General features: G+C 40.7%; 1 protein-coding gene and 1 long non-coding RNA gene across 5 annotated transcripts in view; one reads left to right on the plus strand and one right to left on the minus strand.

Moving 5' to 3' along the window:
- Nucleotides 1-27189, plus strand: part of Ankrd55 (ankyrin repeat domain 55) — an 83924-nt gene that overhangs the window by 55132 nt on the left and 1603 nt on the right. For both annotated transcript variants that reach the window (XM_013018540.1, XM_013018541.1), the window contains 4 exons: nt 8789-8973; nt 13489-13656; nt 15942-16597; nt 25739-25831. In XM_013018540.1, the coding sequence (XP_012873994.1) occupies nt 8789-8973; nt 13489-13656; nt 15942-16597; nt 25739-25831 (1102 nt within the window). The remainder of the gene's footprint in view (nt 1-8788; nt 8974-13488; nt 13657-15941; nt 16598-25738; nt 25832-27189) is intronic.
- Nucleotides 12188-23224, minus strand: LOC105987325. Of its 3 annotated transcripts, XR_001175154.1 has the most exons (5): nt 23097-23224; nt 19732-19801; nt 19511-19601; nt 19060-19134; nt 12188-12386 (listed from the first exon to the last, which is right to left on the minus strand). It is a non-coding gene; the product is annotated as an uncharacterized LOC105987325 (long non-coding RNA). The 3 variants fall into 3 exon arrangements; XR_001175153.1 differs by lacking the exon at nt 19060-19134 and having other exon boundaries at nt 19732-19798; XR_001175152.1 differs by lacking the exon at nt 19060-19134.

Raw genomic sequence — 27189 nt, forward strand, 5'->3', positions numbered from 1 at the left:
CCTTGCCTATTCATCCCTCTGGTGCTTACATTTTGATTATGATTGTAAAAGTGTAATGCCATCCTCATTTATTTATTCTATTACTTCATAAGTATTCCTTCAAGATCTACCGTGTTTCATACAAGAGGTATTCATACTAAAGTTCTTTTAATCCTCCCCACAATTCAGTATTGTATGCATGGGTGAATGAGTATGTTTGTATTCATTCTGCTAAGGAAGGACTCCACTGCCTTTTTTAATTAGTGAACATCGTTGGCTACTTCAGTGACTACTCTGAATGACTGGCACTCCCTTTTCCTCCCTTGTGGCTTGCAGTTAAAAATCAGAAGGTGGATATTTTTTCCTTTATATGGTAAAGACTACAGTAACTCTGAATGACAGTTGAAGTTCTAGTTTTACTTGACTTCTTTCCTCTTCTTATTCTTTTATAACATGGGACCCACATTGTGCTCCTTTTAAAGTTTTTCCACATGCATCTGTTTCCCATTGTTTCTTCCTTTTGCTCAACTTCCTTCATTTCTCTTGAACCATACAGTAAGATCCCATTTAAAGCTACAGTGATTTGTATTTGACCCAGATGACCAAAGCAATGAGGATTCTAAACATTGGGCCCCAAAACAAACGAAGTTCTAGTTCTGTTTCCATGATCCAAGTCCCTTAGTAACTGGTCATCTCCTATAACAGATCATTGTCATTATTCATGCACTCCTGTCAGAACAAGGAGTTTGACTCTATGTTGAGTAATGTTACATTCTCCCTGTGACAGTTGTTTAGATTTCCTCTATGTCATTTGGTTTCCTCTATGTGTTTTCATGGCTTGATAGCTCATTTCTCTTTATTGCTGAATGTTATCCCATTGTCGCCAGAAGCCAGTGACTCAAGCCTGTAATCCTCGCTACTTAGGAGGCTGAGATCTGAGGAAGGTGATTGATATTTATTATGAGAACCTGGTCATGAATGGAGAGGTAAAACTCACAAAAGTATGGGTCCCTCACTCTTTAGCTGGGTCCCTCTAAAGTTTATAAATCCTGACTTGTCCACAAAAAGCTTTCATCAATATATCAGCTGCAGATTGCTTTATGATTCCAGAGCTGCTTCCTACCAAGGTTTCTATTCTGTGATGCCATGGATTCTCTAAATCCCCCTTTCTCTAAAATGTTGGCGTCAGTTCTTTATCCTATAACTTCACTTCACACCAGGCTCCTAAGAGTACCAGTGCTTTCATTCAAATTAGTTTCTTTGATCATAAGAATTCTGGGCATCATGGCAGGGCAGTAAGTGGGGTATGGATTCACTCATAATTCACCACTAGGGCCCTGTCTTAACTCAGTAGAAAATGACTTTACTTGGGATATTCCTCAGGATCACTTTTATTTCCATATTCCTTCAATGGGAGCTAGAAAGAAAATACTGCACTAAAATGAAATGATTATTTTGCATTTGTTCATTTAGTGTATCATTAAAGAAATTAAACATACAGAGAGAGTTAATTATGTCAACCATTTGACCTCAAAATTCTGTAATTATATTTTAATTCCAAATAAAATCAAAATGCAAAAAGGTAAGTATAAGTGACATTTGCCAGTGGCTACAGCTCATAAGAAAGAAAGAAAGAAAACAACCTTTGAACCAGAAAGTACATGCCTATAATCTCAGTACTCAGAAGGCTGAAATAGGATTGTGAGTTCTAGACCAGCCTGGGCTACATAATGAATGCTAAGCTAGTCTGGACTACATAGCAGCATGCTGTCAAAAAATTTTAAGGAAAGAAAAGAAATAAAACAACAAAGAATCTTTGAGCTGGAAGGGGCCACATGAGCCATTTATTCTAGTATTTCAAGTCCCAAGTAAGACACAAGTGCACAGAGCACTCATACCTTGCTCCAAGGGCATACAAATACCATTTGGGCCATAGAATTTCTCATGCTTCTTTTGGAGGTAGCTTCTTTTAGAGGAAGTTCCAATACAGAATATGCTGTTATTGCTTGTTTCATGATGGTGAGTATGCTTAGAGGTACCAGTGTGTTAGCCTATGTGATTTAGTCATATGTCTAAACCACGGGTCCCCAAATTTACCAAAAGCCAGGCATAGTAGACATAGTAGAATGAAGATGTGCAAATCTGTGAAGTGTGAACATGTGAGAAGCGAAGGTTTGAGGCTAGGCAGGGGGGGAAAAGGAATAATATCATTTAGAGGGTTTGGAGTCTCAACCACCCTCACAGTTATCCTCTTTGGGTCAAGTTTTTTTGGCCTAGCCTGGATTCCAGCAGTGGCAGAACACAAAAGCTTGGGTCTGACTGTCCTGGAGTCAGAAGACAGAAATGGTGAGAAAGTGAGGCCCACAACTGAGCTACTTCATCTCTTAAAGTTGCTAATGCTTCCTGTGGGAAACTCCTCCCTGGCTGTGTTAGTGTGAAGAAGTCTGGAGTTTGGTGCTTACTGTCTGACAAGATAGGATCTCCATGTAGCCCAGTTGTGTATTCCTTGCTAAACCCATGACGGGAAATGTTCTGCTGAAGTAAAGCAAGAGTAAACTCTGAATAAATATTTTCTGCATGATAAATAAACACTTGAGTAATGAGCCTCATGAACTATGCATAAAGCCAAACAACTGAATTGTACCCATCACTTTTTGGTTCCCTTTCTGTTCTTCACTATTGCTGCCCCTTTCTTCCCTTGTACCTACTCTTGGACTGTCTCTGTTTTCCTTCATTCTTGCTCATCATCAGCTTCTCTACAACTGTATGCCAGGAGCCGATAGCTCCATGAAATCTGCTTTAGCTTAGCTTGCCTTTTAAGGCTTCTGCCTCCTGAATGGAAGTTAAGGTTTGGCTCTGATATGTTCCCTCTATATGTTAAATATATGTTAAATAAAGGCTTGGTCATCAGCCTGTGGCATTATGGGGGAGGGGGAAGGTTGGAATCTCTGGGAAGGCAGGAACTAGGGGAAGGAAGTTAGATTCTTAAGTGCATGCCCTTGAAGAAGATACTGAAATCTCAGGCCCTTCCTGTTTCTCTTTGCCTCCCGGCCTCCATGAAACAAAACAGTTTTGCTCTACCATGTGTTCCCTGCCCTGGCATCCTGCCTTACCATAGGCTCCAAGTCAAAGAAGCCAGCCAATCATGGCCGGAAACTTGAAAAGGTATAAGCTGAAAAAAAATCTTTCCTACTTTCAAATTGTTTGCCTCAAATATTTTGTAACAACAACGGAAATAGGCCTCATGCTAGACACCCTTCAAAAATTGAATAGAATAAGTAGTATTCACAGTCCCAATATTAGGTTCTTGCTTTTTTTTTTTTAACTAATCCACCGGTAGCGAAATCATTGTATATTAATTCACTTTTGTCCTTGGGAAGGCTTTTTCTGAATCAGGCTTCATAAACTCTCCTGCTTCATAACAGGTCAAACAAATATGACTCAGTTCTCAAACTTTTCAGAGTACATAAAGGCAACTTTGCGGACTTCCTGTGAACAAAACACAGAGGGCGGGGGAAGCAAAAGCAAATAAACAAATGTATAATCCTGCTGTGGCTGCCCAACCCAGGATTTAGGACAACATGATATGTACAATAACTATTATTACTGTCTTACTGAATGTAAACTCTCCTATCTTATGGACTAGAATGTGCTGCATGAGCTTGTTAAGAATGGGTCTTTGAGGATATGGTTATGTTATGGTGATGCAATACCTACAAATGTGGCCTCTCTTGATGGCAGATTGAGTGATAATCGTATATTCAGGGTTCTGTGATATTTTATGATCAAGAGACTTTTAGGGTTTTTCTTTTATGGTGGTACTGTATATAACATAAAAATATTGTCATTTAAATATATAGTTTGTATTAATTGGGTGAAATGGTCAAAATATGTCAGTTATACACAGTTGATGGTATTGTAGTTCAAATATGTCCTTATTGTTTTTCTATTTGCTGAATCTGGAAGAAGAGTATTAAAATACCCCATTCTAACAGAAGGAGAGATTTATTCTGACTTATAGTTTTCCAAGTTCACATTGCCACCAAATGTAAGCTCCCTCTTCCTATCTTCCGTCTTTGCAGCATCGTCATTTCTTCTCTTCTGGCACTTTCTGACCTCTATAACACTTAAGGAAGTCCAAACCTCTAGGTTTGGACCCCCTCTGCCTGACACCAAGTCCAGAGTATTTAAAAGATAATGTGCTCATTAAGCGATGGCCACCCAGGGCTTTGGCTCAAAGCAGTCCTCACATTTTGGGGAGGAGCACCATAGCAACCTTCCTGGGAAAGGATTGAAATGTGTAGTGCTTAGTTCTATAAAGAAGGCTCAGCTGGTATGGTACACTTCACTGCTACTGATGTGTGGAGCTCAGCAACAGTTTTTCCTTTTGTTTCTCAACTGTCAGCATGCAAGACTACTCCTGTCATCAGACACTGAAGAACAGGGTGAAGCCCAGTGATCCTGCCGAATTCATTCTGGCTTGGCCATTCCTTAGTTGGGACCTTGGGAAAGTTACTTACTTAATCCCTCTGGGACCTTATTCTCTAACCTCTACAATATGAGAGTAATGATGACTTTTACATGCCTTATCAGGATTAAATAATTACTGCATGGAATGGTTTAGATAGGTGCCACACATGGATGCACAGGTGCATTTACATTTCTCAGTAGATGCATCAACCACTGTAAGTCCTTCAAAGATCTTGTTAAAAGGAAAAGGAGTCTGGAATGAAGCTTAGTGGTGGAAGGTTTATCTAGCATGGGTCAAGCTCTTAAGCTTCTATCCTAGCACTGAATAAAAGAACCAGATGCCTGGAGCCGGTGACTCACTCCTGTAATCCTAGATACTCAGAAGACTGAGATCTGAGGATCTCAGTTCAAAGCCAGCCCAGGCAGAAAAGTCTTTGAGACTCTTATCTCCAGTTAACCACCAGAAAACCAGAAGTGGCGCTGTGGCTCAAGTGGTAGAGCACTCGCTTTGGGCTGAAGAGCTCAGGGACAGCACCCAGACCCAGAGTTCAAGGTCCACAACTAAAAAAAAAAAAAAGAAAAGAAAAGTCAAATGATAATGGTGCAAGTTAAGATGAAGATATAGGCAAAGAAATTGTCTGGAAAATTCAAGACAGAAAGCATTTTGGAGAAAAAATGGGAAGGAAGTGGGGGTAAGTTGTTTCAATCTATTCAGAGGGGCAGTATGTGATGTGTGAGCTCCCAAGAAGCCATTACTGCTGCTCAGACTTCCAAAACAGATGGATGCAGAGGATGTGGGCAGAAGTCCCTATTCCAAGTGACTGCCACTTCCAGTTTACCACTTCCAAATGACTCCCAAGGGTCAGGAAAAGGAGGAGGAGAATGGGGGGGGAGGGGTGTGATTTGTTTTCTCCATCTGTCCCAATACTCCCTCTGCCACAAAGAGGGGAAATTGTAACAGGGTGTTTTGCCCTTCGGATCACCTAGGCAACCTGAATTCCTTTACTCTTCCAAGAAGTTGTGAACAAAATAATTCACTGAGCTGGCATTCTTTTCTGTTTCCCTTCTCCAGTGGCTAATGCTTTCCAAGCAAAGTATCTTGACTGTTTGAAATGTATTTCGAATCCCTTCAAAACATATGTAGAAACATCAAGTGTAAGAACCTGAAGAAGGCTTGATAAATGACCTCTTGAGTGAAGCAAACTTCTAAAGACAGGCATGCCATAGAGCCAAACAGTCAATCAAAGTGGCTTACGAGTTCTTGTTAGACAAGGGAGGGAAGAAGAGAGTATGTGAGGGGAGTGTTCTGCTATATGACCAGGTAGCCATTTGAGAGACCAGTGCTAGAAGGAAGCCCTATGCTTGCATGGTGGGGATGGGGGCGGAAGGGACAGCGCTTGCATTTATCATCAGGAAGTTCTCAATTTGTTTTGTAAACAAATGCAATCTGATAAAACTGTAGGCCCTCCAATCACACATTTGGGACTCTGTGAGCCAGATTCTTGGCTGCCTATTCTTTGGCCTTTCCCAGTGGAGGCCCTGGCACAGATTCTGAGAAGGCCAAGATCAAGCATTCACCCTATTACAGAGTGGTCCTTGGCATCTGTGAGAGTACTGGAATTCACATCAATGGTAGAAATCAACTGCACAAGGGAGCAGCACACTAAACAGCACATAAAAACCACATGGCAAGCAGGATACAAAGGACACTTGTACCTACCTCCATGCTCATTGCTGCACTGGTCACAGTAGCCAAGATATGGAAACAACCCAGATGCCCCACTACAGATGAATGGATCCAAACTTTCCTATATACAATGGAATATATGCAGTCATTGGAAAGGACTAAATAATGGCATTCACAGGGAAATGGATGGAGCTAGAACAAATCATTTTGAATGAGGTAAGCCAAGGGCACAGAGACAAATGGCACGGGGTCTCCCTGACATGTGGATGTTAAATTAAAAATGCAAGGAGATATGACAAAATAAACAGGACTCAAGAAACAAAGGATATTTAATTTGTCATATAATTTCTAAATGACTCCATGTTCTTGAACTCATATATAGTATATATATATATATATATATATATACATATGCATATATATATATAGTATATATATATATATATGCACATCTGAGGGAAGATAGGAGAAGGACACAGAATCAGAGGAAATGGGAAAATATACAAGAGAGGGGCCCATCAGCTGCACTGGACATTGATGAAAATGAAGTAAACAACTCCAGGGCAGTGATGAGAGGGACAGAATGAGAGGGAAAGAGGGAACAGTTTACACTAAGAAAAAGGAAAGAAATGTACATATCATCCAATGTGGAAGAAATAAACCTCATAGAACTCACAAACTTTGTAGGCCACGATAATGACAATTTGCCTTGTGAAGGTTAAAATGTGTTTGTGTTTGTGACATTAATTAAGTATCACTATCCCACATTACTGTGAAAGTTGTGAAATTTATGCCATCACTTAATCTCTAAAAATTGTTTAAAAAGATCACCATGGCAGGTAGAGAGAGATACCAATGAATGAAAAGGAACCAGCTTTGTTCTTCTATTATTGTGTCACCACTTGATGTTCATCATAGGCATTTGGTTAGCATTAGAATTAGCAGTGCCATGTTCTTCATGGTCATCTTCTTAGTGAAGCAAGGATGCTGAATGAACAGGGCTAATGAGCAAGTTGCTATCCAGTGGTCCATGGGGCTAACTCTGATGGCAGTTTAATACCTGTAATCAAGTCCATCCTTAATTCATTAATTATAGAAGACAATTTGTCTCTAATGAGAGATAGACTCCTTACAGAGAGTTGTGACAAATTGAAATTTGTTGAAGGTATAAAGTAAAAATTATGGCAAAAATTATTGTTTTGAACTAGATTTCTGCACCAAGTCCTAACAGAACAGACTAAAAACTCAATGGAATCACCACACTGAAGTTCCATGTCACAAGTCCCAGACTAAATTGTTATCTGACCTTCTAAGAAACCAAAGAAAGATGATGATGGCCAAATTTCTCAACAGGCTGATACTTAGGACAGCAAATTCTTTCTCTTTTAATCCTACATCCTTTTACCGTTACAAACAGCAACAACATGCTCTGATGCTGCTCTTTGTTTATCCTAATAAGGAAAATAATTTTGCAGTGGTCATTTGGTCTTTTTGTTCTTTGTTTCTGTTTTTATTGCTATTTTTTGTCTATGAAAACGGTGTCCTTTGCTCAGTCCATTGACATGAAATTAAGGGTTGGCTGATCTTAGCATGAAAAATAAAGCCAATTAAAACTTTAAACTGAGCTGGGTAAGTAGCTTACCAAGAGTGCTTGCCTACCATGCATGAACCCCTGGATTTGGTCCTCAGTATTGGAAGAAAAAAAGGAGTGATCTTTCAATTATTGTAATTTTTGTCCTTTGACAGATTATTTATAAAGAATATATCCTCTAGGTTAGGCTTGTTGGCAGTCTTCTATAGCTGCAACTACCCAGGAGGCAGACTCGGGAGGAGTGCTGCTTAAGGACAGCCTGGACAAAGTTAATGAGCTTCTATCTCAAAAAACAAACTGAACATGATGTCACACATTTGAGGTTTCAGCTACTCAGGAAATGGAAGAATGGGAACCAAGGTATAAAATTGGCCTAGGAAAAAACATAAGATTCTATCTGAAAAGGAATGGAGCAAGACTCTAGTATCTGAGTACCGTGTGTGTGTGTGTGTGTGTGTGTGTGTGTGTGTGTGTGTGTGTGTGTGTGTACCTGTTCCTTTCCTTCTCTCTCTTATATCTTTCACTTTGAATTTTTTTTTTTGTCAGTTGTGGGCCTTGAACTCTGGGCTTGGGCGCTGTCCCTGTACTCTTCAGCTCAAGGTGAGTGCTCTACCGCTTGAGCCACAGCTCCATTTCTGGTTTTCTAGTGGTTTATTGGAGATAAGAGTCTCGTGGACTTTCCTGCCTGGGCTGGCTTTGAACCGTGATACTCAGATCTCATCCTCCTAAGTAGCTAGGATTCACTCTGAATTTTTAACTTAAATAAACACTAGATTAAGCCAAGCACTAGTAGCTCATGCCCGTTTTCCTAGCTACTCAGAAGGCTGAGATTTGAGGATCGTGGTTCAAAACCAGCCTGAGCAGGAAAGTTCCTGTGAGAATCTTACCTCCAATTAACCACCCAGAAAACTGAAAGTGGCTCAAACTGGTAGAGCACTAGCCTTGAATAAAAGAGCTCAGGGACAGCACTCAGACCCTAAGTTCAAGCCCTGTGACTGACAAAAAATAAAAATAAAAATCACTGTATTGTTCATAATAGGCTTTCTCTGACCCTTTTTCAGAGTGGAAATCGAATTCTATGTTCCATCATTCTGAGCCATCACCGGGGCCCGTCCATAATCAACTATGACGATGAGAGTGGGAAGACGTGTGTACACATTGCAGCAGCTGCAGGTTTCGGTGACATTATTAATGACCTGGCAAAAGTCCCTGAGTGTAACCTGCAGGCTCTAGATGTGGATGACAGGTATCCATGGCAAATCAGGAAGTGCTGGGAACCAGCAGTCATCTTCCTGTAGTGTTAATCTTAAACTAAGGCTATCTAAGGAGTTATCCTACCGTACTCTGTCCCTATTACTGGTAATGCCCATGGGTTTGTGGCAATAAAAATTGCTCTATTTTAGTAAGAGGAGGAAAATTCATTGTTATGGAGAGAAATGTTGTGACTACAGTGTTGTCAGTTTTTCCACTTTTCGCTAAATGTGTTCAGGGTTCTCAGAAGGCTTTCTATAGAGCAACTTCCTGCTGTGTATCCTTTTTATTCATAATAGGAGACTTTATTTTCTTCTTTATTCCCAAATTATGTTCTAATGTCAACAAGGTTTTACCCAGAAGAGAACATAGAGAGATTTTGTATTGGACACAAATGGGCTGCTAGACATTTCTTTTAGTTTCTTTTAATCATTGAAAGTGTATTGGCTGGCAGAGGAAACTGAGTCCAAAAAGGTAAAAAGACTTATCTCAGGATAGTTAGCCACTCAGTGAAGGTTTGCACTTCTGTCTTTCAAATGAAGAGGTTTTCATCTACAAGAACCTGTTCACTTGACTTTTGTTTTGGCTAGGTAATGAACCAACAGGGTCACACCTGTAATCCCAACTACTCAGGAGGCTGAGATCTGAGGATCACAGTTTAAAGCCAGCTGAGCAGAAAAGTTCATGAGACTCATCTCCAACTAATTACCAAAAACCCAGAAGTGGAGCATGAGTCAAAGTGGTAGAGCACTTGCCTTGAGCAAAAAAGCTCAAGGACAGCTCTCAGGCCCTGAGTTCAAGCTCATAACTGACAAAAAAGAAAGAAACAAAGAAGTGGAAGAAAAATATGAACATGGCTACTGGAAATATATAAAGCTTATATATCATTTGGGTATGTCTGTACCCTTTCCTATTAAAGTGAAGCTAGCCACCTCCAGACTATGATTTGAAATGATTCACAAACACTCTTTATGATACCTCGTGATTTTTGTTGCTGTTGTTTTCTATTTTATATGTTATATTTGTTTGTTTTGCTATGTTTTTTAAGACAGGAGAAACAATTCTTGGGTTCCACATAGGTCTCAGAATCTGTAAGTGATTAACACGATGATTTTCATAAGTTATTGAAACTAAACTTTTTCCTAAGAGCAGGTGTTGACCCTGAGCAGATTTCATGTTACATTAGTAACATGGAAAAGTTGAATCATTGAAAAAGGGATGAACAAACTTCAGAAAAGAGGACAGGAACATTACCTTCTTCAAAATACGCCTAGAAGTATCCCTGAACACAATATTACCCATTTGTTTAGTACCATGAACTGAGCAAAGAAAAGCTAGTCCCCCAGATGTTAGGGGAGAAAGTTCAAGGGAAGTTCCCTCTCCAAGAGAGCTCACTCCCAGCTCCAAAGCCCAGTCCTTGCCGTGTCTCACATACTGAGTTAATCACTTTGCTGCTCCCATCTTGTTTCATGGCTTTTCTGATGCCAAATGTGTGAGTCTGCCTTCATTAAGATGAAACTAGAACCTTCTGTTAGTAATTGAATTTTTCAATTTTTTCATAAGCGTTCGTGTATTAAGCATTTATAATCATTGTAAATTTCTTTCCTTCTCTTTTCTGATGAAAGGTTTTCCCAAAGAAAATTTTTGTGGCAAGTGAAGAAAAAATAAAGTAGTGCTTTGATAAAAGAGAGATAGAAGAAGAGCTTGGACAACTAGTCCTCCCAATTATAAAGAAAAAAACATACAAAATAGATAATTAATGTAGTGTATGCTTTTTAAATTTCATCAGTCAATGAGGTCACAATTCACATTAATGAGCAACTCATTTATCTTCAGGGAGGAACCGTCTTTTACCAAGTTCTCCTCCCTACATATTTCTGGAAATTCTCAGGGGAATGTTTACTTGTTTCACAAACCATTCCATAGCTATTGAGAGTTTGACCGATCCTTACACCCATCATCTCTCCATCTGGAGACTACCATATCCACATCTATCCACTGCTTGGGTCTGCCAAATTCTTTCTGAATCATGGGTCCTGATTTCCAAGCTTCCCACTGTGATCACAGAAACTTGTTTGCTGTTGAAGGGCTGTCCTGAAGCTGAGATATCAAAAGGAGTTATAGTTCAAACAACATGCAATTTATTTTTATTTATTTATTTTCATTTATTTTTTGTTGGTCATGGGGCTTGAACTCTGGGCCTGGGCACTCTCCCTCAGCTCTTCAGCTTAAGGCTAGTGCTCTACCACTTGAGCCATAGTGCCACTTCAAGTTTTCTGTTGGTTAAGTGGAGATAGCAGTCTCATGGACTTTCTTGCCGGGGCTGGCTTTGAACCAGGACCCTCAGATCTCAGCCTCCTGAGTAGCTAAGATTACAGGCATGAGCCACCAGTACCCAGCGACAACATGCAATTCGATGCCACAGATACCCCGGGATATTAATCAGAGGTTATCTGTATGATGCCCTCATTTCTCAGTTTTCTTTCCTATTTTAGATCTTTTCCACAGTGATAAGGAATTAAAACCATTGGCAACAGAGTATTTAAAGTGAATTGTTGTATGTTGGTAAGCCTGACTAGATAGATTAATGTCCAACTGTCCATCTACAGAATTTATTGGCCATATAGTCTCCAAATTGGAGGGTATAATCTGCTGATGGCTCATTTTGTTTCAGAATAAATATTGCCTGACGACCTCTCTTACAGGGAATGGAGCAAATCATATCTGTCATGTTCAACTGTTCAGTGATGGTTCACTGTATTGAAATTAATATATCACACTATTAGGTATCATGAAAATGCTGTGTCTAGCATAAACTGAGGAAGAGGGTGTTTAATTGACAGAGAGCGTCATTTATGTGGGAGGACTATGAGACTACATTGCAAACATATACACTGTAGATGAATATATTTACATTCCACAAATATATCCTTATGTCCAAGTAGCCACAACTGAGTCTTCTCTGCACAGACCCAGGCTGCCTCCATGCCTAGAGCACCCTTCTCTTAAGAGCACCCTTCTGCCCAGGCCTCAACAAATGACCTGATATACCCTCCTTTCCTGCCCTAAGATTGGCCCATTTCCAGAATGACTGACAGGAGAGTAGCCTTTCTCTTCATTCATAGGAATATCTATCTTGCTCTTTGACTTTCTTACTCCATCCCCTAAGGGAAAAAGTCCGAATACAATATGGTTACATCACTACACCATTCAAAAATGCAGTGTATTTATTCAGTCTTGAATTAAAAATGAATTACATGGCATCCAGGGTTCAGTACTTTCCACAATGATCTGATGACCAAAGCCATCCATTCTCAATCATCTCCACTGAGCTGGCAGCAATATCTGAGCAATTACAAGTCCACTGTTTCCAAACATCATAACATACAGGCACAGGGCAGCATGAATCTACACATAAGAAAAAAATAATACAATCTGAAGAAAGGCCATTCTATCTCCCAGTGGGTTGATTTTTTTATGTTTTTTTTGGTATGGTAAAAATAGTGTACAGAGGGGTTACAGTTACATGAGTAAGGTAATGAGTACATTTCTTATGGAGCGTTGTTACCTCTTCCTTTGTTTTTCCCCTACCATCTCTTACCTCCCCATCTCCCCAACTCCTACCCCACAGTGGGTTAATTCTATATGCATTATTTAAACCACCCTTCTCAAACTTCTGTTATAGATAAAAGTAATTAGATATGTAACTATGCAACTTGTGGGCAGGGATGGGAGCGGGAAACTGCACAAGAAAGAAGTGGTGGCATTGTCCAAAAGAGAAATGCGTGCATCACCTGAGCTGTGAAATGGTAACCCCTCTATACAACACCTTAATAATAATACAAATATTTTAAAGTAATTAGAGAAAATGTTTACATACATATAACAGGAAAGATCAATACTTTCAATACACACAGAGCCCATACCGAGTAGTGAAAAACAACTTTATTAGAAAATTAGACGAAGCTAGGTATTGTCACACTCTCCTATAAACTAAAGCAGCATGGTTGTGAGTTCAAGGACAGTTTGGGCTACATAGTGAGACCTTTATACAAAGGTCTGTTATGAAAGACAGACAGACAGAAGACATTACCAATAAATGAAGAAATTTTCAATAAATAAATGCAATGTCAAACGTTGATTTCAAGAGTTGGGCTTAATCTTAAATAAAGAAAATCAAAAGAAAACAATAGCAAAGTATGATTTTTGCCTGTCAAGTTGGTAGCATACCAGACATTAGAAAAGGAGTAAGGACGCTGTTGTAGGAGGATAAATTGAGTGGGTCTTTCTGGCACTCTGTATCAAGAGCTTTAAAACTGTTTATACTTAGAGCTAGAGGAGAGGCTCCTGTGCCCACACACCATCATCTTTACGCTCCATTTCACACAAAGTATTTCCATATTGTAAATACAAAGTGATTTTCCAGCTTCATCCCCACTTGGAGTAGAATATGCAGTCTAAGAGGAGTTCATGCACTCAGACTTGTGTTCGTCTTGTGTGCTTGCTGCAGGACCCCCCTACACTGGGCTGCAGCTGCAGGCAAGGCAGAATGTGTCCGGTCACTGCTGGAGCTGGGCATGGACAGCAATCTGAGGGATATCAATGAGAGCACACCTCTAGCCTATGCCCTGTACTGTGGTCACACTGCGTGTGTCAAGCTTCTCTCCCAAGAGAGCAGGTGAGTGCATCAAAAGTTTGTGAAAAGTGGAAGAGTTTCAAAATCTCCAATGTGTAAAACTAGCAAGAACTGAGTCATCTTACAATCGTATAAATAATAATAATACTTATGCAACTAATTATCTGTGTTTGCTATTGTCTAACAGTAAAATGGTCTTCATTTTTGTGGGAAAATTTCACAGTAATAAGACTGAATCCATCCTTCACAGGACTTGAATCTCTGCTTTCCTTTTCCTCCTTTTCTTTTTCCTGTGGTACCATGTCTTATTAATCCCCTTTTGCTTAAATCCTCAGTTCTCAAACTTCTCAGGACCCTTTTACACTCTCAAAAATCACTGTGATGCCAGGTGCCAGTAGCTTATGCCTATAATCCTAGCTATTCAGGAGGCTGAGTCTGAAACTTTGAAGCCAGCCCATGCAGAAAAGTCTATGAGAATCTTATCTCAAATTAACTACCAAAAATCTGGAAGTACAGCTGTGGCTTGAGTGGTAGAGCCTCAGTCTTGAGCTAAGAAGTTATGGGACAGAGCCCAGGAAATGAGTTCAAGTCCCAGGACCAACACACACACACACACACACACACACACACACACACACACACACACACACACACAATGTATACTGGAGGCAATAGTTAACCATATTAATAACTTTTAGTGTCTTGACAGGACAATAATTAGTTAAATGCCTATTTATACAGGGTGTGTATTGATGCTACTGTTGTCCTAATTTGTGCTAGGGGGGTGCGATACCTCCACTGCATCAACAAACAACTTATAAACATAGTTTTCATGTCATGAAACCCCTGAAAGAGTCTTGGGAATACCTCCCCTAAGCTTTAGTGATGCATGGAGAAATCTATTGGGTGAAATCACAGCCTATAACAGAAGAAGGCACTGTTGTAGAAAACACTGAAATAGTTTTCATTAGTGCCGGGACCATATTCTGCATGGGAAAACTTGAAAGAATGTTGGAAGTCCCCTGAGGTTCTCTCTAGGGACCCTGAGCTTAGAGAAGCTGCTTTCAATACTTCAAAAAAAATGTTATGCAAAGTGAAAGAATGAAGATCAAAACATATCATGGGAATAAGGACCATCACACACTGTGTAACCTGTAAAGAAAATATTCCCTGCATTCAAAGCAGTGGTGTTTTTAAAGTTACAGATTATAATACTTCACTCCAAAGAGTGATGCTGCAGTCTGAGCCCTGGGCCGTGTGTAAGTCAGGTTTCATCATTAATTCATACCACAGGAAGCATTAACTCCATTGTGGCTTCAAAAGAGAATGGCGCAGAGTTTCCAAGGAATAATAGAGTACTGCCAGGGGTGGGGGAAGAGGGGGAAAAACTTCATCATAAACAGAGCCAGCCACTTACTGCTGACCTTTCCCCAGGGTATCCAGCAGCTTGCTTGCCTCTGCTGCCATACCCAAACATGGCAGACACACATCAGCTGGAAATCTGTCCAAGGCTTCTCTCCCAGATCCTTTAGTATACTCTTTGTGTGAGTGTGTGGTTGGGGGGAAGGGGGGATGCTGGTTTTGGGCCTTGAACTCTGAGCCTGGCCTCTTTCTGTACAAGGCTAGCTCTCTACCACTTGAGCTACACACAGCTTCACTTCCAGCTTGTGTGTGTGTGTGTGTGTGTGTGTGTGTGTGTGTGTGTGGTTAATTGGAGAAAAAGAGTCTCACACACTTTCCTATCCAAGTTGGCTTCAAATAGCAGTCTTCAAATCTCAGCCTCCTGAGTAGCTAGGATTACAGGTGTGAGCCACCAGCACCTAACAATGTTCTCTCACTTAAAAAAATATTTTTAATTGGCAAATTTGTCAGAAAACATAAAAGGAGAGAAACAGATAAGTAGCCTGGTGGATAATTCCAGCTGTGCTTCAGAGAAGATCCGTTCTCTGGGATCTCATTTACAGAAAACCTAAAGCCACATTCTCCTAGCCTGCAGCTTCCATCCTCCCATGAAGCAAAGCCTAAACTCACTCCTTCACTTTACCTCTTTACATAAAGCTTGTACTCCTGTGTGCTTGAGAAGAGAGAACAGCAATACTTGTAGGCTATTTGACCTGAATTATTCTTGGTGAAAACAGGTCAACTAGAGGTAAATTGCCAAAGCAAAGCCCTTAAGGAGCAAGAAGGATCTGTACTAAGTGACCAGAGAGAGCCACCTCCACCAGGGGATCCCTGTAAATGATCCCATACAAGCTCAGTAAGCAGGTAGGATGAGGGCCCGTATTTCTATCCTCACATACCACCCTTGGTCCTTTGTATCTCCATAGAGCAGAGCCCGCTCGATCCCTGCCTTCTCAGAGTAATAGACCTCCCAAGAAGGAAGGACGTTTCAGCATGCTCAACCAAATCTTCTGCAAAAATAAGAAAGATGAGCAGAAGGCCCATCAGAAGGATCACAGCAGGGACCGACACAGGGGGCAGGACACCTCGGAAGTCGATGACATCATTACCACCTTTGACAGCATCGTGGATACCAACTGCCAAGACCAGCCTAGTGACCAGGTAGCTATGGTTGACTTTAAGAAGAGGACCTCCGAGAATTCAAAGTATCACTTGTCAGACAAGAAATCATTAGCCCGGAAGGGGCTTCCACCAATCAGAACACAGAGTCTCCCACCTATCACCCTGGGCAATAACTTCCTGACAGCCTCCCAGGGGACCACTTCCCAGGCCGGCCTGAGCTCGGGTGCTCAGCATACTACCCAGCGATCGCAGAAAAGTCGAAGTGAGCAGGACTTACTAAATAACAGGACTGGCTGCCAGATGTTAGATAACTCCTGGAAAGGTGATTCTAATCAGGTTTTCTCCTACAAAGCTTGGACTGTGTCTTCTTCTGATAAGCTGTTAGACAGGCTGCTCGCTGCCCGACCTAGTCACCAAGAGCAACCTGGGCCACCACATCTTCCTCATCTTACCTCACCAGGTAATGCCCTTGCTTGCTCTCCCATTCCTGGCAGCCTCTTACCAGAAACACAGTTTCAGGCTAGGAATCCAAAGGTCAGTAGCCTCCATGGCAGGGAAAGCATTAGATGAGCAAGTAGGACCTTTGTTGTTGTTTAATTGTGGTTGCCATGGGATTGGGGCTTTCCAGGTTATGCAGTTCTGCTTTTCTGCCCTGAAAATGATCAGGTAACTGGGCGCCTTCTCATCTTCCTAGCAAATGTATGTGATGTCTCCCAGCCTAGAGCAGGAATAATTGTTATTTTCACTAGAAAGGATTCTTAACCAGAGGTGTGTGGCAAAATTAATCACAAGCAGTTGATTTGTTTGTGTGGTAGACTGAACATTGTTGAGAAAGGAAGGGAAATAGCAGTGTTAGACCACACATTTACGTATTTATTTCTTAAGTCTCACTATATGTAAGGATTACCTGGCAATATTCCTTCCTGTCTCTTCCCTTAAGTACTCAGGGCTCCTCACCCAAAGTTACTAAGGCAGGCTATTAATTTTTTTATTATCCTTCCAAAGATATTTCACTTACACAGGTATCTACATTTATACATATGAAATATACCTATATCTCTCTTTTCAATAACTGCAATATTTATATTTTTATAAGGTATGGATGTATATGTATATATTCCCTCTCCTTATACATACATGTGTCACATGAAACAATTTATTAATTTAAAAACATTGGCAAGTGATTCTGCTTCTGAGGCCTGTGGGGCTACAAAGCAGCTAAAATCACTTCCCACACAGAGCATGTTCATTTGTCTGAATGGATTAATTGCCAATTTCTAAGACTTATAACAAGTTATATAACAAATACAAAACTGGTAGTTTCCCTTGAGAAATTGAAAAATCTGGCAACATTGAGTTCCCAAATTCCCTTGTGGCAGTACCTGGCTAGATCTGAGAAACCTCGGTCATCTCAGTTGCCACTGTCCCAGGTTCAACCTAGTTGGTACTACTTATTTGAAATCAGCCTTATACTTCCTTGGCTTGCGCGATTGGCTGGTTCAACCAGGAACAGCTCCTGGTTGGAGCTGTTCCTCCAACCAGGCTTTTTCCTGGTTATTTTGGAGATGGATTCTCAAAGACTTTTCAGAAAAGGCGGCCCCCCAATCTATGAGCCTCTGGATCTCAGTGTCCTGGAGTAGCTGGGATTACAGGCGTGAGGTGCTAGTTCCAGGCCCATCTCATTTTTTTTTTATCAACTATTCTGCTCTCATTTTTTCTAGTAGTAGGATTAAGAGATAAAACTATTTCTTGAACCCATATTCCTACTAAGAGCAGAAAAATTGAAAATGAAGAGGACAATACATGTCTTGAAAAGTAGCTGAAGACCATGTTTCTTTTAGAAGGACGAACATTCCTTCGTGTTAATACACAATGAGTTGGGCTCTCTTACTTTACTGGCATATGCCTGATACATGAATCCCTTGAATCTGAATATGACTCCCTTTTCACACATTTACACATACTTAAACTAGGATAAATATGCAGAAGTCCTGGTATCTGAGGTAAACACTGAAGGTTTAACTTGCCCCGTAAAGCCATGAGCAAGAGTTTTATAGTTTTGCTGCAGAAAAATGAAGGGAACACGTGATTCTGCCATCTTTTGAGACTTTAGTGGCCTCCAAGGCCTCTGGTTAGCTTGCCTTTTGGAATTATTCCTTTCCTGATCAAGCTAATCCTTTCTCCTTCCAAATGCATTTTGAAAGTCTTTTTTGTTTCCTAGACAATCTTGGGATATCTTTTCATATCAGTTAGGAGTTCAGCTGCCTGTAACAGAAACCCAAAGTCACAGTTAAAGAACATAGATGGTGGTATGAACCACTGTATTCTCAGCCCTAGACAAAGTGTTCAAGGCCAACCTGGGCCCCATAGCACAATCCTAGCTCAAAAAAAATCTATAGCAATTGTTACTAAACCAAGCATGTTGTGCTTTCTGCTCAGTATACCAATCACTGATATAATGATTTTTGCAAAAAAAAAAAAAAAGTGAGTTCCTACATGGCCAAGCATAGATATCCTCAAATCTCAAATCATCTCCTTGAGTATAGCTTTTGGGGGCATTTATGGGATAAAGAATTTTGGGGATATAGGTATAAGGGAAAGGTGATAGGAGATGAAATGGTCAGTGGTATGCCACACAGTCACACTTCATGGGACACATGTCCTGTGGTATGTAAGCATGATCAGAGAATAGAGTATTTATCTTTTTTTTCTGGATCTGGTCATGGGGCCTGAACTCTGGGCCTGGGCGCTGTCCCTCAGCTCTTCAGCTCAAGGCTATCACTCTAGCACTTGAGCCACAGCACCACTTCCGGCTTTTTTTTTCTTTTTGCTTATGTGGTGCTGAGGAATTGAACCCAGGGCCTCATGCATGCAAGGCAAGCACTCTACCACTGAGCCACCTTCCCAGCCCTGAGTATTTACCTTTTGAAATGAAAGACCACCCATCAGACACTTGGGTGAAGAATCAGTGGCGTCAACAAACTCATTCATCAAGCCCTGAAGAGTAACCAAAGTAAGCATTACCACAATCCACAATCCATGTGTTAGAGGTGTTATCTGCAACAAAGCTAGTGTGAGACTTACAACATGTTAGCCAGATAACTGAGGGGGGCTACAGGTGCTCAGGCAGGGAATAAGTACAAAAGGCTAGTTAGGAAAATGAGACTAGGCTAGCTGTCTTTGCTGGCTGATAATTATGTTAGGATTCTGTACTCCCATTGAGTCTCAGTGAGTGTGGTCATAGATATTTTGCTGGTTCCCTGAGAGATGCTTCTGAGCTTCTAACGGTGAAAGACATACAATATTTACGATTCTAAACTCCTTTAGTAAATTCCCAGCAAAATGTTTCAGACAATCAAACAATAGTACTTACACTGTGATCCCCAGTAACTCAGGCTCCTTCCTTCTGTATGATCCAAAGCCTAACATACGGCTTCTTCTCCAGGTCATGTCACATTCAATAGCTGATGGAAAGGAGGAAGGAAGGGAAAGAGAAGGTGGATGTCCCCACCTGAATTAACCCCATTAAAAATCTACAAGTTCCACACTTCTGCCTGCATCTCATTGGCCAGAACTTTTGTCACATGCTCATACCTTATCTGCAAGGTAGACTGGGAATTGTAGTCTTACAGCTGGGCATATGTCTGTCTTCAAAATGGGACTTCTGTTTCAAAAGGAGAACAAAGGGTAGATATTAGATGTAAAACTAGTACAATCTGTCTCATGTATAATACAACATTTTCTGTATTACTTGAAGTAAAATAATTTGGACATTTAATACATATGTTAAGGGCATTGCTTAGTCCCCACTGAAGCAACCAGGAAAGTCCTAGAGCAGCTGAACAGCAAAAATGAGATGCAAAACTCTCCAAGGGATTTTTTTTTGGGTTGGTTGATTGTAGGGCTTGAACTCTGGGCCTGGGCGCTGTCCCTTAGCTCTTCAGCTCAAGGCGACTGCTCTACCACTTGAGCTTCAGCACAACTTCTGGGTTTCTGAGTGGTTTATTGGAGATAAGAGTCTCAAAGACTTTCCTGCCCTGGCTGGCTTTGACTTGTGATCCTCAGATCTCAGCCTCCTGGGTAGCTAGGATTACAGGCATGAGCCACCAGCACCCAGCTCCAATGGAAATTAGCTGTATTTATAACAAAGCATTTATTTTTTCAACAGTCAGTGCTAATTATAGCTAGGAGATAGATACTGAAGGAAACTGAGTTATGATAAGTCAAGTCTTCTGAGACTTCAGCTTATAAAGAAGCTTTAAAGGAAATGAATTTGCTAAAATGATTATGCAACTGATTTTTTTTTGTCGTTGAGGATCAAATGCAAGCCATTGCATATGCTCAGCATGTACTCTTACCACTGAGCTATAGCCCTGGCCCCACACTGACTTTAAAGTGAGTTTTTTTTTTCATGTTTGGACACAAAGTCATAGGTGGAAAGAACCTTGGTCATCCAATTTCCTCAGAGGTAATGAAGAAGGATCCTAAAGCCCTACCATCTAAGTCCAGACTCTGCCTCCGTTACTTCCTTGCTGTTATTTCATCTCTCTAAGCCTTTCCGTTTAAAGGAGGGAAGATTAATTTTGGCTCATGATTTCAGAGACTTTAGCCAATCCACTGGGCTCTGGACCTGGGTAGAGATTGAACATCATGACAGGAGATGTGTGGAGCAAAGTGGCTTACCTCATGGACACAGAGGCAGAGATGACAAGGGTTCGGTGTAATATGTAGTTCTAGAGGAGACATTTTTAAGGACCTACTCCTGTCAATAAGGTTCCTCCTGCTAAGTTTCTCTCACCCCTGGAGACTTCCTCATCCACTGTGACAAAGCTACAGATAACTTTTATTTTAAAGATAATGCAATTTAAGCTGAGCACTCCTTAGGAAGGAGGAAGGGAGGGAGGGAAGGAGAGAAGAAGGGAGGGAGGGAAGGAGAGAAGAAGGGAGGAAGGAAAGAAGGAAAGAAGAAAGGAAAGAAGGAAGGAAGGAGGAAAGGAAGGAAGGAAAGAAGGAAGGGAGGAAGGAAGGAAGCAAGGAAGGAAGGAGGGAAGGAAAGAAGGAGGAAGGAAGGCAGTCCAATATGATGAACAGAAGAATGAAAGGAGAAAACCATCCGCTATCCATGGTGTCCCTGCTTCCCATGGACTCTCCACCAGGCTCCATCTCATCCAGCTCCCTCTATGTGTGTGCCCGTCCTTGTGGTGCTGGCTCCAGCTTAGTTCCTTGGGCCTTAGTATCACCATCCTTTCCTGTATCCCTCCAGCTGTGGCCAGCCTTATTCTCACTTACTCTTCACTGTCCCACTGTTTGGCTTCCCAGCTTTTCTCTCATGCTTATAACTGATTTTCTATATGAATTTCCCTCTGCTTGAAAGAACTATAGGTGTCTGCTTCCCTAGGTGAAGTCAGATTGATGTCAAGAAATGTCATATTTCTGGACCAAGAGTTCTGACCCTCTAGACATAAGAGCTGGGACTATTTTTGTCTCGTGGGACCCTTTCTGGTCACAATTTGCACATACTTACAAACGTTCAATGATTTGTTCTATCTTGTAGCCAATGAATGATATATTCAGAACTTGAACACAGAATTCCTTAATAGGAAAATGAAGTCCTATTTAGGACTAGTAATATGTTCCTCTCTTTAAATCTTAAAGTCCAGTTTATTGGTTTTCCTACCAATTATCTCTCATGTAATTTTTCTTGTCAATTACATTGTTCTCCACTAAATGAAAAGATTTTCCTGCCTGATGGACTGTATTCGTGTGATCATTTTTATCCCCACATGACCCATTAGTTTTAGAACTACTGAGCCTTTTGCATTAAAATGGAAGGGGTCTCTGGAAGGGTTGAAGTTCCTAAGTCCAGGAACACTGAAACTGAGCAGATTTCTACAATGAACTTCCATATTTTCACCTTAATGTGTTAAAGCAATAAAATACCATAAGTCAGACTATTGGGCCACTTACTTGAACTTGGGTAGTCCCTTTTGCTTTGGCCTTTTTCTCCTTTCCTGCCTAGGTTCAGTGGAAGAATAATGCAGGTTAGAAATGCCACTATTTGAATTCTGGGCAGCTGCTATCCCGTGCTTACATCAGCAACTCTGAACAGTTAGCTGTAATGATGATTACTTAACATTTATTGAGACCTGTCAGCAGGCTAGATGACAGATGGGGATGAGGCACTTATTCTAATGAGTTGGAATGTGGAGCACCTCTGTTTAATTTATTGTGAGCAGCTTTCAGAGAAAATGGAACAGAAAGCTCTGCGGTGTTTTCTGCTAGCCTGGTTATTTACAAGGCATCACAAGAACAAAGTGCTCACTTCCTTTCTCCCTCTAGGGAGAACTTCCTTCTCCAGAAGTTTCTAGATTATCCCAGCAACAATGCACTCTTCTGGCTGAGCAGGTCAGATCCTGTGACCTTTCCATTTAAAAACATCAGCAGCTTTCTCGATTTCCAGGACAAAAGCTAAATTCCTTAACTGGACAAACACAGCCCTCAGTGTTGCTGTCTGACCTGTGTGCCACTTTGGATTTCTCTCCTCTCCAGTCCCCGCTTCCTGGGCCTCACCAGTTCCTTGAATATTTCTCAATTCCTGGAAAGTCACCTTTGCACTTTGTGACTCTTTGCCTACATTTCCATTTTAGCCTCTCTGTTGAATGTGACCAATTCCGCCAAGCTCAAGCCGCGCATGGTGGCACACACCTATCATCCCAGCACTGGGGGGGGCAGAGGCAGAAGGATCTCAAGTATAAGGCAACCCAGGCTACCTAGTAAGACCCTGTCTCAAACAAAACCAGGGGGAGCAAAGTCAGCTGAAAAGTCAGCTTTCCCGTGAAGAGCAGCTGAACCCTGTAGGAGGGGTGACCCCTTCCTGTTCATAATGTAATTATCCCTGCCTTGTGGAGGGCTTCAGTTTTCAAGGCAGAGGAGAATGAGACTCACAGAGCTCCGCTCACCTGCCCAAGGTCACAGATTACCAAAGAAGTGGTTAGGTGAATGGCAGACCTCCCCTTCCACAGCAATGTTTTCACATGTATCCCAGCGTTACTTTGTGGCTTCAGGATTTTTGAGTTGGCCAGTACTCACTCCCACTTAAATTACAGCCCCGCTGAGCACTGGGAAGTGCCCCCTTCTCTGTGCCCTTCAGTCTGGAATACAGTGCAGCGGTGGCTTCTCAGTAGATGGTTGACTTGAGGCCAAGGGATGGAGGATAGGGTGGAGTTAGGGTCAGGCAAACTTGGTCTGCCAAATTGGCCCAGAATGTGATCTCCAAGAGTAGGGTAAAATGAGGAAGACAATGGTACCTATCTCTGGAGAAAAAGTGGCAGCTAAGGTTAAACAAGATGATGCCTGCAGTAGTTATCCCAGCTTCAGACCATAGAAGGTATTCAATAAACACTATTTATAGGAAGTGGTGCTGTAGCTCAAATGGTAGAGCGCTCACCTTGAAATGAAGAGCTGAGGGACGGTGCCCAGGCCCAGAGTTCAATCCCCATGACCAACCAAAAATAAAACCAAAACCAAAAAAAAAAAAAACACCACTATTTATTGTTACCAAAGTCATTGCTTAGTCTTGTAAACATGTGCTCTTGCCTTCAAGAGATGAGCCAATTTGAGTTTTAATATAATTCTACCCAAGAATTTTTTTTCAGTAAATAATGGCTCTTGAAGTTGTTTGATCTTCAACGTTAAAGGATTAAAATATAAATAAAGTGTGGTGGGCTCAAGCCTGTAATCCTAGCTAATCAAGAGGCAGGCTCAACTGGTTTGCAAGTCTGAGGCCAGTCATGGAAGAGTTAGTGAGACACAGTCTCAAAAACAAAATACAAACATAAAGTCTAGAGGCATAGTTCAAGTGTTAGATCCCTTGCCTAGCATTCTGGGGACCTTGAGTTCAATGCCCACTAACATAGAAGAAGAAGGAGGAGCAGGAGGAGGAGCAAGAAGAGCAGGAGGAAGAGAAGTATAAAACAAGAAATTTTGTTCAGTCTCCATAGAATCAAACTGCTTAAGTGGTTCATTTAAGTAGGTGGAATCTTGACTAGTTATTTTTTCTTTTGTCTTATGCCAAGGACTACTTTGCCCAAATAGAAAACTTTAACTTCATGAGTATTGCTAAAATGATTCAAGTCCTTTCTTACTAGATTACTAAGTATCAAATCTTTTTTATATATAATGTTGACTGAGTGCTTTACTTTTTTAAAGCTAAACACTTCATACTTACTCTCCAATTTATTAATTGCTAGAAAATTCAGATACAATTATTTTCCCCACTGTATAGATTTGGAAGTTGGGGCATAGAAAATCACATAGCTAAAATATAGGGAAGCAGAAAATTCAGCCCAATCCTGGCTAACCTTGGAGCTTGAAGCTCTCAGCTATTATATTACTTGGCCAACTTTCAAAATGTACTTAAATAACTTTCGTGTATGCCTTTCTATTTTCAGATATCTAGAATACCCATCTTTTGTAATCAGTAGTGTGTTGAATTTTCTAAATAACAGGCTCCACTTGATGGCCAAGTTCAAACACCAGGTTGATATCAATCAATTCCCATCAGCCCTCCACCTCAGCTCATAAAAAGGGCTATTTCTTTAGAACCTCACCTAGCTGTCTTCTGGTTCAGCGTTTTACAAACCTGTGCACATTTGCATTACTTGGAAGCTGAAGAAAATCTGGCATTCCACCTCTAGAAATCCTGGTCTAATTGACCTGGGGGATAGAAAGGGTAGCAGTTGTTTCTTTAAGATCATATGCTTCCATGTGCAGACAGGATTAAGAAACTTTGCTCTAGGAAAAGCTAGTCATCACTCACTCATCAAAGATGGGGGGATAGATATGTGTAAAGATATGCCAGGCTAGGGACTGGTGGCTCATGCCTGTAATCCCAACTACTCAGAACTAGAAATGGCTCTGTGGTTCAAAGGAGTAGAAAGCTAGCCTTGAGTGAAAGAGCTCAGGGACAACATCCAGACCCTGAGTTCAAGCTCCACAACTAACAACAACAACAAAAATAATGTAATTAAATTTAAAAAATGAAGATATACCAGATTCAGATTATTTTTTAAACTTTAAATTTTAGCTAGGCACTGGTGGCTCACACCTGTAATCCTAGCTACTCAGGAAGCTGAGATCTGAAGATTTCGGTTCAAAGCCAGCCCAAGCAGGAAAGTCCATAAGACTCATCTCCAATTAACTACCCGAAAACCAGAAGTGGCGTTGTGGCTCAAGTGGTAGAGCTTTGGCCTTGAGCTGAAGAGCTGAGGGAGAGTGCCCAGGCCCAAAGTTCAAGCCCCATGACTAACAAAAAAACAAACAAAAAAAAAACTTTAAATATTATAAAGTGACTGACTGCATGCTTATAAAATTTTATTTACACTACTCCATTCCAAAAATGATTCCTTGTTCCTTCACACTTAAATAACCAATGGAATCTACTAGTAGTAATGCAGTTGAGTGTGGCTAGTCTTGATTTCATTGTTTGTGTACATTCAATTTAGTGATCTGTAACAACTTTCATGACTCTCTAATCTGCTGCATTTTATAATTTGTGTTTGACTGAGTCTCAAATGACTAATACAAATATGTTTGTTCCCAGGACAAAATTTTCAGCATCTATCCCCAAACAGACCCAAAATCAGGGATCTTCCTTTCAATCGGAACAACCTAGCTCCCCTAACAGACCAAAAATGTAAGTATCTGGAGCTGCTGCCTGAGCTTCCTTTGCAAGTGTGCACACAATGTCTAGCTCAACATTATTTCACCTCATGTTCATTTCTAAAATAGCATCAGGTGCCAATACCTATAAATGCAAGAAAATAGAGGCAATCTATGAAGCTCATTAAAGTTTGGTAAAACTAAATCTTTTCCAAAAAATATTTCTTGAAAAATGAATATTTGCTCCATTCAGAAAATGTTGTATTGAGCTATAAAAACAATAACAGGATTGTTTTCTGTATCTTATTTGATGTCTTGAAGAAGATAGTTTAAAGATTCTTACTAGTCATCTTGCATTGAATGCATAGAAATGCATGCCCTCTCTGTACTCATGACCCATGATTCCTAAGCAGAGAGGGGGCTGTTTGTTTCTGAGACAGGATCACATTCTATAGCCTAGTAGTCCTTGAATTCACAATCATCCCCCCTCAGCTTCTCCAGGTGCTGAATTTAAAAGTATACACCACCATACATGACTTTGCCTGATTCATTTATTTGTTGTTATTCATTTACTTTATAATATCTCATATAAAAATCTCAAAATACAAAAGATAAACATGCTCTCTTAAACCAAGGATCTTAATACTTAAGTGTGCCTAAGTGTGTTACTGGTATTTCCTATTGAAAGTAGATTCCAGAGCCAAACTCCTAGAGAGTCTGAATTTATATATCCTGGTACCTGCATTGTGAATTAAGCTTTATTATTAATATACCCATTGTGCAGATGGGAAAACTGAGTTCAAAAAGGTTACATGGCTATCCTAACATTATTTATGTAGTAAATAGCAGAGCCAAGCTCAAAATTCCAGGATATTAAGCCAGTATGGCAACACATGTATACCAGTAGTCTCAACACTCAAGAGGCTGAGGCAGGAGGGTTGGGAGTTGGAGGCCAAACCAGATTATATGGATATATTATCCAAAACAAAACAAAACAAACAAAACATCCTGCAGGATATTGACAGCTGCCTCACTAAAAAGCAACATTTAATGAATTCTAATTTTCTCCCTATTTTCCTACTTAAGCCCAGACATTTATTACATATATGCTGAGAGAGAGAAAGAGAGAGGGGGAGGGAGAGGGAGAGGGAGGGAGAAACGTTATCTCCACTATATCCACACCTGACTCTGAGTTAGATTATTTAGGTGATGTCTTATTTCAGACAAGTTCCTGAACTCTTCTGAACAGTTTTCTCACTGGGGCTGGAACAATAGTGTCTGTCTGAGGAGACTGTTGGGAAGATTAAATGGGATGATATATTTACATTTGGAAAACACTTAGTGCATTGTTTGCAAAGAACATTTCACTATGCTTTTCTTCCCCAAGCTACA

The sequence above is a fragment of the Dipodomys ordii genome, unplaced genomic scaffold, assembly GCF_000151885.1.
Source record: "Dipodomys ordii isolate 6190 unplaced genomic scaffold, Dord_2.0 Scaffold41, whole genome shotgun sequence".
Classification (NCBI taxonomy): Eukaryota; Metazoa; Chordata; class Mammalia; order Rodentia; family Heteromyidae; genus Dipodomys; species Dipodomys ordii.